This window comes from Odontesthes bonariensis, chromosome 15, assembly GCF_027942865.1.
Source record: "Odontesthes bonariensis isolate fOdoBon6 chromosome 15, fOdoBon6.hap1, whole genome shotgun sequence".
Lineage (NCBI taxonomy): Eukaryota > Metazoa > Chordata > Actinopteri > Atheriniformes > Atherinopsidae > Odontesthes > Odontesthes bonariensis.
Genome location: NC_134520.1, coordinates 26,086,895 through 26,103,958, shown reverse-complemented (window position 1 = coordinate 26,103,958; position 17,064 = coordinate 26,086,895). Strand labels below are relative to the sequence as shown.

The window sequence follows — 17,064 nt, the reverse complement described above, 5'->3', positions numbered from 1 at the left end:
CTTTTAATCCCATAACAAAGTTAGTGATGCTCCTCTGGACACGCAGCGTGCTCACTGGTGAATGCTCTCATGCTGGTCTGACCAACAGTAATTACGTGTGCGGCTTATTAACGCCTCGTGAACACATCTAAAAAGTTACTGTGGGGCCTGCTGTTTGTAGTGAGAGGATACACAGATACACGGCGCAATGATTACAGCTGAGTACGTTCAGCCAACAAAATGATGCATCACAATTCAGAATGCCCGGTCAAAGGGTTCACATGAGTACTAACTTTGAAGCATCATCAAACAGATGCCAGCTCTCTGTTGTGGTTTGCTGAGATGACCTCATGAGAAAAATGTGAACGAAAGGGAAATGATGCTTTCCACAGTAAGCGCTAAACAAGTTTGAACATTAGCCTACGTTTTGCAGAAGCCTTTGAACAGCCCTAAGAGAGAATGCTCCAACGTGAAGCTTCACGGCTTAAAGGTAGAGTTTTCTGGCCTGAAACTTTAAGCACTAAAGCAATCATTTTGATTTTCTTGAAAAAAGTCAAGAAACCCATTTTCTCTCAACATTTAAGGCATATTTAAGATAAGAAAGCTTCCACATTGTCTATTTGATACAAAGACACTTGGAAAGTTTATGTCAATCACTCAAAGTGCAATTCAAATATCTATTAGAAACAGCATCATAAGTAACTCCACATCAGCATAGTACTGTCTTAATTTGTCTGAATAGTTTTCATCTCAACCATCCACCTTGAGAGACATGAAAATGTCAAGAATAAGTTGCAGGGAAGCTGTAGAAACAATTTCTCTTATACTATCAATTTATCCCTGAAGCTTCTGCAGAGTTGAAAATTTACAGTAGCAGCATCGGGTTTTTGTCATCACATCTTCCTCTAATGTTGCCCATTCATCTGTAGGAATGAAAATGTACAGAATAAGAATTGCCTACTTTAGAAAGATTATCTCCTTTGAGATCAGATTTAGGTGGACCAGACCAAAAGACCACAGCAGTCAGTTTGGCTTAAGATTAAGGCTGGCAACAGGATTCAAGATTTGTTCAGATGTCATGCTTTGATGTTGGAATCAAGTGTTTCAGAGCCAGCGCTGCTGCTGTTGCTGACCTCACTCCAGTTGCGGATTAGATTGTAAAGTTTTAGTCTTACCAGGCCGTTACAGTTGCTCAGGGCCACTTTGCTAGAGTGCGGTTGGTCTTGGAGGTGTCCTGTGTAGTGGCATTGGGGAGAGTAAGGGTGACTCCAGGCTAATCGGCCCCTCTTCCAGTACTCCACCCTGAACTGCCGGGACAGCAAACCTCCCTGCAGCGTCAGGTTCAGCAGGAAGTTGTTCCGTGAAGTGGAAAGCTGGTAGAAGAGCTAAGAGACAGGGAAAGGAAAATATATAGGAGATCTGTGTATATGTGTATCAATGTAATTGAAAATGTATATATATACAGAAATCTACAGGGAATTCTCTCAAAAAGCTTTTTACAGAGTCAGGCAGCCTGTCTTCAGTGTTGCGCCGTCTTCTTTGGTGGTTTTGCGTCCTCTCTGCGTCCAGCATCTCTCCATTAGGTCCTACACGTACAGGGATGGCAATCTCATACTGGCCGAGGCTGGACAGGAAAGCAGCTGGAGAGAAAAAAATAAAAAGGGCAAAAAGTCACCGTCAGAGTTCAATACAGCCTAAATTCAGCTTAATCTAATTCACTCTAATTAAAAACAGTTGAGGACTTTGTAGTTGCCCTGGGCCTCTTTACTGAGAGACTAACCCAGTTGGCAAAGAGAAACAGACTTTTTGGCCCTTTACTGGCAAGGCCCCTTCCACTTCAAGTACCCTTCCCTTATGAGGCCAAAAGGAGGTTACCATAGTTACCTTGAAACTATATACTTCCTGTCTGTCCGGGGCCTGTTGGGAGATTTATTGTCCAAACACACACACACAACTCCAAACAGCCATGGTCAGCTAACTAACAGTGAAAAATGAGTCCAGCTTTCATCAAATCTTTGGTCTCGGTTGACGGAGAAGCAGCTCCTTCCCACACAGAACAAAAACCCAGAGATCAGCAAGCGGGGAAAAATACTGTCAGTCACTAGATGTGGCTTAGATTAACAGACAAGCACAATCCCAAACTACCTTCACATGAGCTTTGTGAAGTTATACTATAGATCAGCTCAACATATCCTCAGTGTTCAAGCGGTTTCAGTCCAAAGAAGAAAAGTAAAGAAAAGTCAATGCTTTGTTTTCTGTTAAAAAACTGTGAATGTGTCAGCATGTTTAAACTTTTTCATTTACTATGGTGGTAAAACAAGCAAACTTTCAGTTAGAGTTCTAGACAGCAGGATGGTCTTTAAGATTCAAAGGGAAGTGATTGTTATAATGAGAAAACAGAGGGAAAAAATGAGGTTAAAAGTACTGCTTTGACCTGTTATCTGTCTGAGAAGCATCACTCGTTTATCACTTAATTTCCTCCCTGTTCTTACCCCCACACCTCCACACACACCTGCTCTCAATTGCTTTATCAGCACTTTATCAACACTGTCTCAACAGGATCATCTACTATATTCTCCCCACAGTAGAGTCCAAACTCGATTTCTCTGTCTTGTGCATGTTGTTTTATGACACTTGCCTGTTTATAATCTGTTTTAAAATTACAGCCTGATCCAATTGCCTAGTAAACTTAGATTTCAGTTGACATGTTTTGTCTGGAATTGAATCTTAATTAATTCAATACCCTCACAATTATCTAACAATTTACAAGTTCAGTTGTGAATAACATTAATGGTGATTTTAAACAAACCCTGAATCAAAGCCAGACAAAGAGAAACATAAAATCATGTCAACTCGTAACATTAACAGAATCATTTCACACAGCTACGTTGTGGGCTAGCACGAAACAGACTTTGCTGTTAATGCAGCAAAAATGACAAACATATTGACAGGATGGATATTATAAAAAGAATAACTACTGATGATGGTCCAACACAGTAAATCAGGAGAGCAATTACAAGATATGGTGCCTTCACATGTTTACGTCACAAGTCTATATCATTCCCCGCCCCCCAATGTCCCCCATCTCATAAATAGAAATTTACTGAAAGGTCACAGTTCACAAGTCGTAGATATGACTTTCCAGGTCATAAACACAAGCTCACAAGCTTGATTTGAGCAGACATTAGTCAAAACCACGTGGAAACGACCCTTTAGCCACAAAGTACGCAAACCCTAAAGTTTAACCTAATTCTATTTTCCATTTAAATGTTTATGGGAACCTAATTCAGAAGGTGAACATTATGTAGTAAGAAGACTGCAGAGTTAGTCTTTAAGCATTTCATAATGTGTCACCTCTTCACATTTGTAAACCCGTTAAATGACTCTATGAACGACATCTATTAGCAAAATAGCAAAAGGTCTAATATTTTCAAAAGGTTTTTTTTTAAACGTTAACAAAAAAAGAAAAAATACAATTAGACAACTGAAAATGGGAATATCTGGGAAATTTAAAAAACACTTTTTGTCTCAAGACTGTATGTGTTGGAGAGGACCCAAATTAAGATTTACAAACAGGAGACAGGTAGATGAGGAAAATGACCTTTTATTTCAAATAAAAAAAATGGTACTGCAGCGGCAGGAAGTTGAGAAAACATCAACCCAAAACTCAAAATATTATCTTGGCATGAGGGTTTAAACCCTCAACAGAAACAAAGATGAGGGGCTGACACTAAAGAAAGGAAACCTGGAACTATATACTGAGGGAGATGGTGTGAAAGTGTGAATCAGGAACTGGACGTAGAACATGCACAACTGGGCGAGCTCTAAGAAATAAAACAGGAAGTAAAAATGTCAAGGAGAAAGGTAGCTACGAGGAGAAAATGTTTCAAAGATAGAAATAAACTGTATCACTATGATAAAGACACAACAAACATTTCAAAACTGATAAAACAGAAGGTTTATACGAGGCTATAAACCATCATATATGGTTTATACAACCTATTAACTGGGGCTATCAGAAACCTTTCTCTTACAAAGCCCAGAAATCCCCACTATCGGTCCTTTTTAAATTCACAACAATGGACACCGAACGCACAGGAACCCTAAAAGCGCTACGCCTTAAACTTCCTCTAAAATGTTGCCATCCTCTAAGCACAGATCTGTGCTCAATGGCACATCAATCCTGCTCTCACAAACCACAGCAAGCGATCAGGCAGCCAGGTGGTATCACCATTACCTTTCAAGCTTGGAAAAACCTCCTGGAGCGAAAACGAAGGGGAGGGCATTAATAAAGTAGATAAAAGTCGCCTCCATCGAAGAAATTAAAGAGACCTCTCACAGGATAATGACAACCAGCAAAACAAATTAGTCTCCTGTTTGAAGTCAAGGCTTGTAGGGGAGGGCTTATTAAAAACCCATTTAGACCTTTTCTCCACAGGATTCCCCACAGCTTCCTCTCATTCCCACTGAGTCTGTCCAGACCACAAGATAAATACAAGACATGCAGCTATAATGGGTTGTGCTAAGGAAATTAAAAACCATGGCTGTTATATATGCAAAACTTAAACCTTACAAGATGATAAAAGTTGTTCTCAACAGTAACAGATACAGAGCAGATGGTGGTTCAAAGTAGGTGGTATAAAAAACCAGTCTGTTAATCACATTTGATTTCATCTCTTTGCACAGAGCACAGATACTACGCATCAGTCCATTTGCAGCTTTCTAGTTAAATTGATTTTATCAAGAATAGTATCAGATGTATGTCTATCAATGAATGTCAAAAATTACACATATCAGGCCTATTAGTAGGTATAAAAGAATTGCAATAACAGCCAATGGTGCAAACAAAAGAAGAAGAAATCCTAAACAAATCAAAAACTGAAAATGTGAAGTAGACATGAAAAAAGAGAGAGCAGTGGAAACATGCTTGCTAAATTTAACAGGAGAAAACACCCTGACCAACAGGACCACATACAAAGGAGTCTGTGCAGATAAACACACCCCTGCTTCTGTTATCGCCAAATGAAAATAGTGGAAGGAAGTACTCTGAATGGAAAAGTGCACCTCCCTCCATGTCAGACACACCTCCACAGTCCCTCAGGCCAAACACTGCTGCCCTGCTTCTTTGAAAGGAGATTCTACGAGAGCAGGAAGAATCTGTAATTAATCTGTATGAAAAGCATGGGAGTCATAAATGGAGGGAGCGTTCACCTTTGAAGAACACGTCGACAGAAAGCTTTTAAAAGGCAGTGTGTGTCAAGAACTGCTTCCTGTTTACACGTCTTTCTGTGCCTCTCTTGTCTTTCTCCTGGAAGCAGTCTGGGTGGCCCATGTAAGGAAGTCATAAATACAAACACAACCAAAAGTATGTGGACACCCCATTTTTTTGGAGCTGTTTTTCATGGGTTAATCAAGCCTGTTTTGTTCCAAAAACTGTAAGAAATCGTAGGTGGTAGACCCATCTCTTAGAGGCAGCCACCTCTGCATTTTCAGTTCAGACTTAGTTGGACCAAACATAAATTTGATTGAATTATACCAGTGCACAGGAATAGACAACTTAGAAGTCCCTGAACTCTCCGACAACTTGGTTTTAAGATGAGGGTTGTACTTCATGGTAAAATAATATTCCAATATTAATCATTTCAAAATGGAAAAAAAGTGACATGTTTTTAAGAAATTGTTGTAGGACAACTTGACTGGAGTCCTGAATTCCTCCCTATCCAACTCTTTTTGAAAGAACTGAGTTATCATCTCAAAGCCAGCTCTTATTTTTCAACATCAGAGCATGACTTCACTAATGCTCTTGTGGCTGGCCGGGATGAAATCCCAGCTGCCAGATTCCAAAATCTAGCGGACAGCTTTCCAAGAGAAATTACTGTTGGAGAGAGGAGTATTTCGTATGATAAATAGTGTTTGAGTTTAATGTACATTTACTTTTGTATAGAATATAAGCAGAGGACAAAACAACACAGACAAAGTTCATCAGTGTTGATCCTCGTCACAAGTATGGAAAGAGGCTACATTGCTCTGCCTCATTTTAAGGATAAGCATTATGGAAAAAGTCACTTTTTCTATGTTTGAGAGCATTTGTGTGGGTGTCCGAGGTTACTTTAACCTCAAAAACTCATGAAAGATACAATGCTGGCATTTTTATTTGGGGCCTTTTGGGTTTTGCAAATATCTCCCTCTGAACGGTTCAGATTTGAAGAGGATTTCCACGTCACAGTTCCAGCACAGAGGAGAAATATCCAGCCTCCTCATCTTTATCTCCACCAAACCTCAAGTTCAAATCATGCCTATTTGCTGTATATCGAGAGTGGGAAGTCAAAACTCTCTTGGTTTTTGCTTTGTTATTGAACGAAAATTCTCATAAGCAAAATAGTAATAGTCATGCTCTATCAGGTATTTGTCTAAAGATATCTAACTTCCTATAGGTTTTACCTCACAGTCAAAAGTTGGAAATGGTGATTTTCCATTTCTCACTGAATGCACCGTCAACGCCTTTGCCATCAACTACAATTAAGTCTCGTTAAGTTTTGTGAAACGTAACCTGTGCGAGCACAGAAAAAAAAGAAAAAACTAAAACAAAGCTAAAACAAAACAGAGACAAATGGAGCGACACTCAGTGGGGTTACATGGCACTTAAAGGATCGGATTATTGGCTAAATTACAATAAGACTGAGTTGCTCCTTATTTGAGCAAGGTTAATTATCCTTGGATAATGTCATACTCCGATTTGATAGGTGGCGCTGTACCCATTTCAACTATTGCTAATAGAGCCACTTCCTGTTGACCCCTTCAACACCAACAACAACAACAACAAACTCAGGTATTCGAGAAAATGGCGAACGAAGAGCAAGATGAAGCTACGTCCCTCTACATTTCGTCTGTGATGAGCTGCTTATTTCACAAACGCGATGCACAACAGCGCATTCTCCATCGCGTTGTTTGTTTCTTTCCGACGGCGGCGACAACAACAGTAATATCGTCCCCTTTGACTTCCGGTTCATGACCTCGGGAAAAATCTCGAGGATGCGCAGAACGCAAAGTCCAATTCACCACGTGCTTCACCCGTCTACAAGCACGTTTAATTTGACTTTCAACCGAGTTATCTCGGCGTCTTCATCCGATCGCAAGTAATCCGATCCGATCCAATTTCTTGTCCGATTAAGGTGTCTACATGTAATTTAGCCAATAATCCGATCCTCTCAGTGCCATGTAACCCCACTGATTGAGATTACAGATCTCAGGCAGACCCTGAAAAAGACAGGGGGACAGTAGAGTGAACAGGTCATCCAACCCACACCAAAAACAGGTCAATGTGAATTAGAGATGTAAAGTCATGGTGGAAAAGAAGCAGATGCACTGTCCGCCTGTGCTATCGTGACCAAAGCATGCCACAGACATTTCCTTACAACCCCTGGAAAATGTGTCATAATGTGAAAAAAAAGGGCATAATATGTCTCGTTCAGCTTCACTTTAGGTCCATGGCTGTGATTGACAAACAATTTAAACAAAGCCGGGTGCCATGGGAACCAGCAAATACCGGAGAGACATGCTTATATAACTATTACATTTTTCAATGAACTTCCATCAAAAATTACTCAGAGGAGTTACCCTGATAACACGATGAGATAACACATCTATGTATGACCACTTACATTAATGCGCTTATATGCTTCAGGGCAAAAAAGATTAATATTTCTACATAAATTATCTATTCATCCATCTTCTACACCTATTAATCCAATTCAGGGTCACGGGGAGGGGTTGGAGCCTATCCCGGGGATACACAGAAATGTACACCCTGGACATGCCATCAGTCTAACACAGGGCCACATAAAGACAAACAACCATGCACACTCTCACTCCACTTCACTCTACTCCTCGGGCCAATTTAGAATCACCAGTTAACCTAATCTGTAATAATTTTGGATGGTGATAGAAAGCAGGAGTACCCTGTGAGGAGTTTCCTCACAGAAAGGCCCCAGATAGAGACTGTCTTGATGTGAGGCAACAGTGCTAACCACCACACCACCGTACAGCCCGGATGCAAAGTCTACCCACCAAAATAATTGTGTCTGGAGTTGTGTCTCTTGCAGTATCATTCATTTTTCACCCTCCTTTTAACTGTTTTTTAGCTTGCACTCCACGATGTTCCCCATCGAGCTGGTAAGTTGGTGTGCCTGTTTATTGGCACAATCCAGAAAATTTACATTGGGTTATTAGAGTTTATTTATTAGCTGCTTATTTGATAATAGATAAGATAAATGGCAAATGGTGTGAGTGGAACAAAAGAAAAGAAAGAGAGAATTTCCAAACAGTGAAATAAAAACTGCTATAAAGCTCAACAGAGCTGAAAGGGACAGCCTGATAATCCTGGGTTTATCACCACATGCAGCTCTTTAAACATTTTCCTTAATCCACATCAATAACTGAAATACTAGTTCAGTTGTAAAGGCCTGACTTCCTGTACCTGTGGAAAATGCAGTGAATAAGCCACGTCAGGGTTTTGAGGGTGGCTTATTTAAAGGAAGTAGCACGGCAGAGGATTAGAGCCAGATGGCTATGAGGGGTCAGAGGTCAAATTTAGGAAATACACAATCAAATCTTTGTTCTGGGTGATGAGACACAGACACTGAGGGAATTTATGTCTTTGCCTTCAGGGGCATTTCTGTCACTCCGGCTTCAGTGTGCAAGAGAAAGAGAGGCTGTGTGGTGAGCGTGATTTGTGGAAGCAGAGTCTAAGTTCAGATAACCCGGACCTACAGGAATGGAGTGTGCCTCAGCCTGTTGGACAGCTGGATCAGACCTAAAACCCTTTCTCTGCCTCATTTCATCCAACTTGTGCTTCATTTTTCCTACTTGGGTGACAATGAGAAGTAGTTTTTTTTTTTTTTCACTGATATGAAAAAGAGATTCCAGCCCGGGCACCTTAACCATGAAACACATTGAAGCAGTCTCACACTTCAATCAGAAAGGAGAGAGGTCCGTGGTGACCAAATAAGTTTGACACAGCAACGTTCTCAAGTCGTTGTGCTGCCTCTAACTTTCTCTGTGGGAGATCATTAAACATGCAAGTAGCTGAATTCAGTGGACAGACATAGTCTTTAAGTTAGTTGAATAGTGATTTTGTCAGATGACGCTGCGGTTATAAAAATCTGGATGTTTTATTAGAGCGGAGCGACAGTCTGGAGATGCTTTGATGGACTGTGAGTTGAAGTGGAGTCTTAATTTCAGTCAACAATTATGACAAAAGTAACAGAGAAATATGTGAATGAGAGCAGCTTTGTTGGGCATTCTGCTGTATTAACACACTGGTACACTTAACTGTTTTATAAAAAGATGGAAACAGGTAGAACTTTGGAGTATGTGCTGTTTTATGTCCGGTTTAAAGAAGCTCGATTCTGGTCAGTCTAACATGTTTGCATGGATTTTAAGTGTCAGATTTTGGTCAGATTAACACAATAATTGGAGTTTTTCTTGTGTGTTGTTTCTGTTTTTTGGGGCCAGGAAAGGGTGAATATGTGGGATGACTGTAACCTTTTAGAAGATGTAGTTTTCATCTCAATTCAGCATCTCACAGCCCCAGAGAACCTTAAACAGGACTCAGCGAAGAAACATTGCAGCTGTAAGGTAACTCCAAAGGAAATAAAGAAACACACAGATACACACTGTCATGATGACTATTCACTCTAAACAATGCAGGTGCTAAATATCAACAGCTTTGATATTTCTTCCATGAAGGCTTTTTGGGTTTCTTATCTCACCTTGTGACTGCGCAATCTCATCTCTGTGACCTCCTGCGACCTCGGTGGCAACCATGACGACGATGACCGTGCAGACCAGACCAGTCCTCCATAGAGTTTCCATGGTTACTACAGTAGTTGCTATAGTAACAGAATTCAGTGCAGTGGTCCCCGGGCCTCTGTCCCAACATGTCTCCTGCCCTCTCGGATGCCCCGTTGCCTAGCAGTGGGACAGCTCAGCGCTCTGTTGGGCCATGGCTGCAGGAAGGTCTGAGAGTCGGCAGGACCTGCAGCAGATCGGTCAGCGAGTGGCGATGGATCCTGTGGGAGTCCTCATGCAAGGAGAAAACACCTGGGCTGACTCCTCAAGGGGGTCCGCAGTAGTGGCACGTTATTAGTCCTCCCTGTTGCCCTGTAGAGGAGACACTGTCAGTAACTACAGGAGGAAGCCCGGGAAAGCTAATAAAAGGGAGGGGAGAGAGACGGATTTAGGTTCAGAGAGGAGGGAGCAACATGGGAGACTAAACATATACAGAGAATGAGAGCATGAGATCCCACTGACCCATGCAGTTCCCAGTCTGGTTCATGTTCAGGGACCACTCAGTCCTGCAAAGTAATCAGTCTTGGAGCAAAAGGCAAGCATCACAACTTCTCCTTCGAATGGACAGACATAACAGCAGGTCCCAAACTGGGCCCCCACACTTTTCAAGCTGCCTACCCATCGGAAATAGTTCAAAAACAAAGGAATCCAGTGATCTTGTAAAAAGCTGAGCTTAACACCCAAACAGGGTTTGAAGTGAGTATTATGTCAAAGGGGGCAAAATGAGCCAATTTGAGAAGAACAGCAGGTTGCCATCACCGCCAGTCTGGCTAACTATGATGTTTGGTTGTATGGTTGAGTGATTTGCTGGCAGCCTGCCTGACTGTGCTAATTGGATAGCATGTAGCAAACTGATGGCATGTGGGCCTATATGAAGCTGGTTTTACACCTAAGACAATCAATACTGTAGCAATTATTCCATGACTGATAACAGGGTGGGACCGAGATTTGGCAGCTTAAAAGCCAACAAATATTATAACATCAACTGGCAATCTTGATGATCCTTTAGATGTTTATCCCAGTTATTCATTCACAGTCAAAGTCTGCTTTCTGATAGACAATATGTGTCAGGACCTTCTTTCTAAATGATCTCGTACCCAGTTTGGCATTTATTAACTGAAATTTGTCATTCACAGACATGTCAAGAAAATGTCAAGATATCAATTATGAGGAAAGCTAAACATTTATAAAAAAAAAACCAAAGTTTTCAAAACAGCAACTTAAACGTAAACTACCAATTGGGACCTGATAAGAAAAGGCTATTTCATGAGAAAGAGTTTTAAAATGTGAGGATCTCAGCTCTTAAATTCCATCGGTAGTGCCCAACCATGCAAATTAAAACCTAAAACAAGAAATAAAATGTGTTTTATGTATCAATTTCAATAAAAACTGTTGTAAATCATGCTTCGAACTGAAGTGATTTGACGGATTCAATTTCAGAGAATGTTTCCAAATCCACTTCTTGACAAACTTTGCACTTGCATTTCAGGACAGTTTCATGCGTCGAAGCAAGGTGCCCACATTTTCCACACTGCAACCTGACTGCAAACAGATCAGGGAAAGGTGTGTTATGCAAGTCACAGCTAATGTAGCCTCAAAGCGCTCCAACAGAGGCTGTAGATGTCTTGTGAGACGTCTGTCTAACTTCTAACGGCTGCATTTTTTTTTTGTCTCAACCAACCTTCACTCCGGTGACAAAGAGATGAATAAAACTCTGTTTTAACATATACAACAGTGCTCAACAAGACCTGTAAAATGACCTCCTCCATAATCAGCCTGGCCACTGATCACAGGAACATCTGATACTGAAAAACTCAGGTCAGTGACAAAAAATATTCATATTCAACTCATAAATGGCACCGTGAAACTGGTTCTAAAAGGGACTTAATCATTATTGTTTACAGCACAAATAAGCAAGCGCAATCAAGACTTAAAAATATGCATTCATACTGAAAGGTCCGCTTTGAGTGACACAGGTGAGTTATCCAGCGTCCTCTGGTTTTCACTTAGCTCCATCTCTTGCACGTCACCTCTGGTAGGGAACCCCAAGATGGTAAAGGGCAAATGCTGAACTTGAGACCTCAACTCAGTGGGCCATAAAACCAGAGACGTTACAGTAGCTTCCTACTCTGTTTATATTATGTTAGAAGAAATATAACTATTGTGTCGGTCCAACTAAAATGGAACTTTTAAAATACCATACAGGAAAAACATTTTATTCTGACTGAAATCATACTTAACTGAACTTCTCAAAGTCAAACTAAAGCACCCAGATATTGCAAACGGATAGATACAATCAACTGGACTCCAACCAGTTTAGGTTCTATTTGCTACATGCTCCACAGTTCCCATCCCGGGCTTTGACCCGAAAGTCACGGAAGAACCCGTTACACAGAAGAAGAAGGGGAAGCAGCCATTATCAACAGAATAACCTCAAGGAATAGGGTGTATCTTATTTGTGTAGTACCTACAATAGCAGCTTTTTCAATAAGAAGGTGACGATTATAATTTAACATTGACAGAACTTGATTTAAAACGCTCAATATAAAGACTAGACCATCATTAACAGCTCAGCCAGTATGAGATCATACATTTACATTTTGGCAAGACAAATTTTGCTAATTTTCCACACTGCTTATTTGGCTGTCCCCTGCTAAAAATAAATCCAAAAGTTCCTTTTTTTAATTGAGCCCTATTGCTCTTTGAGCTTGCCTCTTTATTTTGAGATCAACATGGATCAAATCCACCTTAAAATAACAAAGGAAAATTGTTTCCTCAGACCCATGATGCTTATTAGGAAACCAGACCAGTGCCAGGATCAGAAGTTTCATTTTAATGGGTGCCCTTCTCATTGACTTGAGTTTCCTGGTTACAGATTGCACTGTCAGCTAAAACACAACCCTTGCTATCCTCCAGTAAAGTCTGCCCACCCAGTTTACTCCTGTCCCAGCCTAAACTCCCTCCCCACTCCCTCAGAGCTGTCTGGGGAGAGAAAAGCGAGCGGAGACGCCACACCGGCCCAGATGGCTGGCGGCTAACCAACTGCAGCCAAAGGTAATCAGAGGCAGATGGGAAACCTTTTGGTGACGAGAGCAGGGGGAACAAGTTGCCTCCTGAAAAGAGGAGGGAAAAAAAAAAACAAGTGCAAAACCCGAGGGGAGTGAAAGAGAGACAGCAGTGTAAGCCATTCAAGCTGACCAAGAGAGCCATTTTTGAGTGTTAATATCCTTAACTGAGTGAGAAGGAATGGGTTTAAAAGTGCTTTAATGTGCTCCTTGCTTCATTTCAGGAGAAATGGGCAGGTACAGTAAAAGCAGAGTTTACTTAAAAAACACTGAGGGGTCTTTGTACTGTTGCAGCTTGTCTCATGTGTGGAACAACTAAAAGTCTTTTTTCTCATCCCCTCCCTCTGGCTTTCTCCCAGTCATTTCCTGCACAAGCTAAACTGCCCTCCATTTTCATTACTTCCCCTCCTCCCATTCACGATTTATTGTGGAGTTATTAAACTTGGTGCTTGATATCAAGTGCTTTTCATTACCACTAACTCTCCTTTTGTTTATTTAAACCCATGAAAGAGGGGGAAACTAGGGCGCCCCCCTAGTGCTGTCCCTTGGAGGTTTTTAAGTAAGGCTCCTTAAAAAGATTTGCAGACAGCCTTCACAAAATCCCTGCAACAACAACATGCATGCACTGCCTTGCACAGCTCTCCCACTAAATTATTACTCCATTACGAACCACACAATCGCAACTAAATTAAGAGTGAGCTGTCTTGCGGAGGTGATGGTGCTGTACATCTTTCGTGGTCTGTTGTGCAAAACTTTCCCTCTGGGCTGTATCACTTTTGCAAAATAAAAACATATGTTTGTCAGCTGGCCAAGTGAGCACATACACCGACTCTCAACTCTGTGTTTTGCTTGGATGAGCTACGAATAAGGAGCATATAGCTGCAGTCGTGGCCAAGCGGGAAAGTGGTCTGAGCTGCAGACAGGCCACACAACCTCCAATGCTATCACGATTTGTCGAGAAGAGAAGAAAGTGGGGAGAAGAAGGGGTCGTTGTTAACAAGAAAGAGAAAAGCTGGACTGCTCTGGATAATTAGGTGGGAATTTAAGGGTGGGCCAAATTTGCAATGCAATCAAGCCAGTAGAGCCTGGAGCATTATGACACGTAACTTTTTTCATCTTGTCGTCTGCTATAGAGCACTGTCTGATGCTTTTCATGTGGTGGAAGAGATGTACAGTTAATGTTTTTTTCCCCCCTTTACATACTGGAGCTAACTATGCTGTCCTTGTCTATAACTGCTGCCAGAGAGAGTGGAGCCATCTAATCAAGGCCATATGACCGGCTCAAAGTAAAGTCTGTGTGGAGCGAACAGATGCTGAGTGTCCCTCAGCTTAGATTTGGGTCTAGCACTCCCCCATACTGTCTCTACTTTGATCAGGGAATAGCTCATGAATCAGCTTCAGGTTCAGTTTATTATTTCATTAAACTGGCAGTCTTCTCTAATAAGACTGTGAAGCTGTGGGATCAAATGGCTCGTTAGACCGATGTCATAAGTCAGATGCAGCGCTTCAGTCTGCCTCAGTGGCAACTGCTCCCTCATTTAGAAAAAAATAGTCTCAATTCAAACACATCTCCACAAGAAACTCTGAACAGGTGATACAGAACGCAGTTATATATCAGACCAAACTCTCAGTCTGATAGAAAGACAGAAAGAGAAAGAAGCGGGCATTCCTTTCTCAATTTCCCCAAATAAACAGTGTGCAGATGAAAAGTGGGAACATAAACAGGCCGGAGAACCTCGGATGTGCTCCCCTCACTCTGAAAATGTGCCTCTCGAGTCTGAAACAATATTTAGTGAGAGGGAGAGCTGACTCGACACGAAGGGAGTGAGCCAGCAGCACTGGGATCTGAGCACATGGTAACGGAGGGTTTTCTTATTCCATCTTTCTTCTGCTTCAAGGCCGTCTGCCAACAGTCCAAAACACCAAATATACTCAATTCACGGCCATACAACACAAACAGAAGCAAATCCTAACATTTGAGAAGTCTTACATGTTTGGCTTTGTTACTCAACAAGAAGATAACAGAGTTGTCCCGTCAAGATTCTGCCCATTTATTATCTTAGCTCTTATCTTAAAAGAGCACTGATGTATCTGGTTGGGGGGAAAGGTGTGCTACACCACCACACTGATGAGATACAACAAACTGGCATAGGTAAGTTTGCTGACTAGGAGGGTTAGCAGCATGATACGGTTTTAAAATCCCTTCTTTGTTCACGTTACTATGGAATTCAGATTCCATTTATTAGAATTATAATAACGATAATATTTTCTCTTTTAAAGACCCAACAAGTGTCCCACAAATGTTTATGGATTTCAAACTTGGGGAAAAGAGCAGTATGCTGAATTAGAGTACCAGATGAGAGAGAGTTGTATCCGTGCATCCTCACTGTATGTGTGTGAACAGCTTGGCCCAAAAACCCAAGAAAATAAACTCATGAAACGTCCCCATCGCCCCATCATGTGCAAACTACAAATCCCAGTCAAAAATGCTTGCCTCTTGGATCTCAATTATCCAAACAAAATGATCAAATAATATATCCATCCGGGATAACACAACCTTCTTTTTCTTTTCCTTTCTTTTTTACCTTGAACCTGCAGATTCCAGCAAAGGAAAAGATATTCATCTATCGTTTCTGCTGTTCACTGAGGGACCACTGATTGACAAACATGTGCCTGCATGTCACACAAGCAGCCTACTCTCTCACCATCAGGCTTCCTTTCCTACAAACGCTTGACAAAATCATAAACAGTACAATCTGAATGTTGTAATAAGTTGCAGAACTACTGCTTTTGCTCCCCCAGCCGGCGAAGGACACAATGCCACTCTTCCCTTGTGTACCTGATGGCAGCTGACAGCCACATCATCCATTCACCGGCAAACACACACATGCACACACACGCGCGCGCGCACACACACACACACACACACACACACACACACTGACTGCCCTGTCTTCAGCCAATGAGGAGATCTCAAGCTCAACAAATGCTCCTGAAGAGAAGAGTGTGATTTTAGGAGCAATCCTTTAACATTTGACAGCATAAAATCCACAACGATGCACTTCAGGAACTCAAGACAAGCATTATGAAAAAAAAAAAACTCTGAATAAAAGACCAACAAAGGGAGACTTTCAAAGCCTCTGCAGGAATAATCCTGCAAGAAAGGAGCGGGTAAGAGTTGAGAATTGCCTCCTTTCAGCATCTTTCTCCCGGAGCTGTGCATGAAACCTCAGAGAGTGTGGCCAGGCTGGCTGACCTACCTTCCTGCGTCCCCTTGCAGAAGTTTCCGCCGTGGGTCTGTCCTCTGTCCTCAGCAGCGGAGCGGAGAGGAGAGGAGGCGGCGCCGGCGGTGGACTGAGGAGACTCGACTTCTTCGACAGAGCCAGAGAGCTGCAGCTTTGTGTCAAGTTTCAATGCTGTGAAAACGGAAGTAATCAAATATACTTTCAAAATAAATGCAGCGTTTGTGGCTATGAAATGACTGTTTATGCTGAGGTGACCTCTCCAATCCACCCATTTGAACCAGGAACCCTCTTGCTGCGAGGCCATGGTGCTAGTCACATGACCTGCGTTTTATTATGATTTTACCTTAAAGCACACTCCAGTCTTTAACGACCCAGTTTTTTTTCAGCACAGATTGGTACAATACAGAAAGTATTGGCTTACATTTTATTTTTCTAAAACATCACAACACAAAAAGTAGAAAATAGTCTGAAATGTCCAACTGTATCTCCCACCCCAGTACACCATAAACTATTTTTCTGACAGTCGCACCCTACGGCAGAAGTATTTTGTCTAATTTTTTACATTCACACATGCTCATGTTGGCTCCCAGAGTCTAAACACAGGAACTCACTGCACAATCAAGATAGAAATTATACTAATGACATTTACAAGTGTTTCTGTCCAATACCCAGTCTGCATCAGTGATTGTCCCATTGTCAACAAAACTGGCCTCGTACCTACCTGTTATTACACGAGTGAATCCTACAGATCAGGAACATTTCTCTTGTGGATTCAGCCCCTTTCCAGGCTGAAGCAAAAGCATCCATGAAACTTCAGGCAGAATTTAATAATGTCCCACTTGATTCAATATGCCACACCTGACTCCAAACTGTTTTCAAAGGTATTGCACAAAGTCAAGCTTCAAGACATTTATCGCTTAACTTAG

General features: G+C 41.6%; 1 protein-coding gene across 1 annotated transcript in view; it reads right to left on the bottom strand.

Annotated features, from left to right (window-relative positions):
* The window catches only part of adamts10 (ADAM metallopeptidase with thrombospondin type 1 motif, 10), a 56,538-nt gene extending 40,295 nt beyond the window's left edge, over positions 1–16,243 (bottom strand). The window contains exons 1-4 of the mRNA XM_075485732.1: positions 16,154–16,243; positions 9,750–10,140; positions 1,480–1,619; positions 1,155–1,364 (exon numbers count right to left, since the gene is read on the bottom strand). Of these exons, the coding sequence (XP_075341847.1) occupies positions 1,155–1,364; positions 1,480–1,619; positions 9,750–9,852 (453 nt within the window). The 5' untranslated portion in view covers positions 9,853–10,140; positions 16,154–16,243. The remainder of the gene's footprint in view (positions 1–1,154; positions 1,365–1,479; positions 1,620–9,749; positions 10,141–16,153) is intronic.
* Positions 16,244–17,064: the final 821 nt, after the last annotated feature.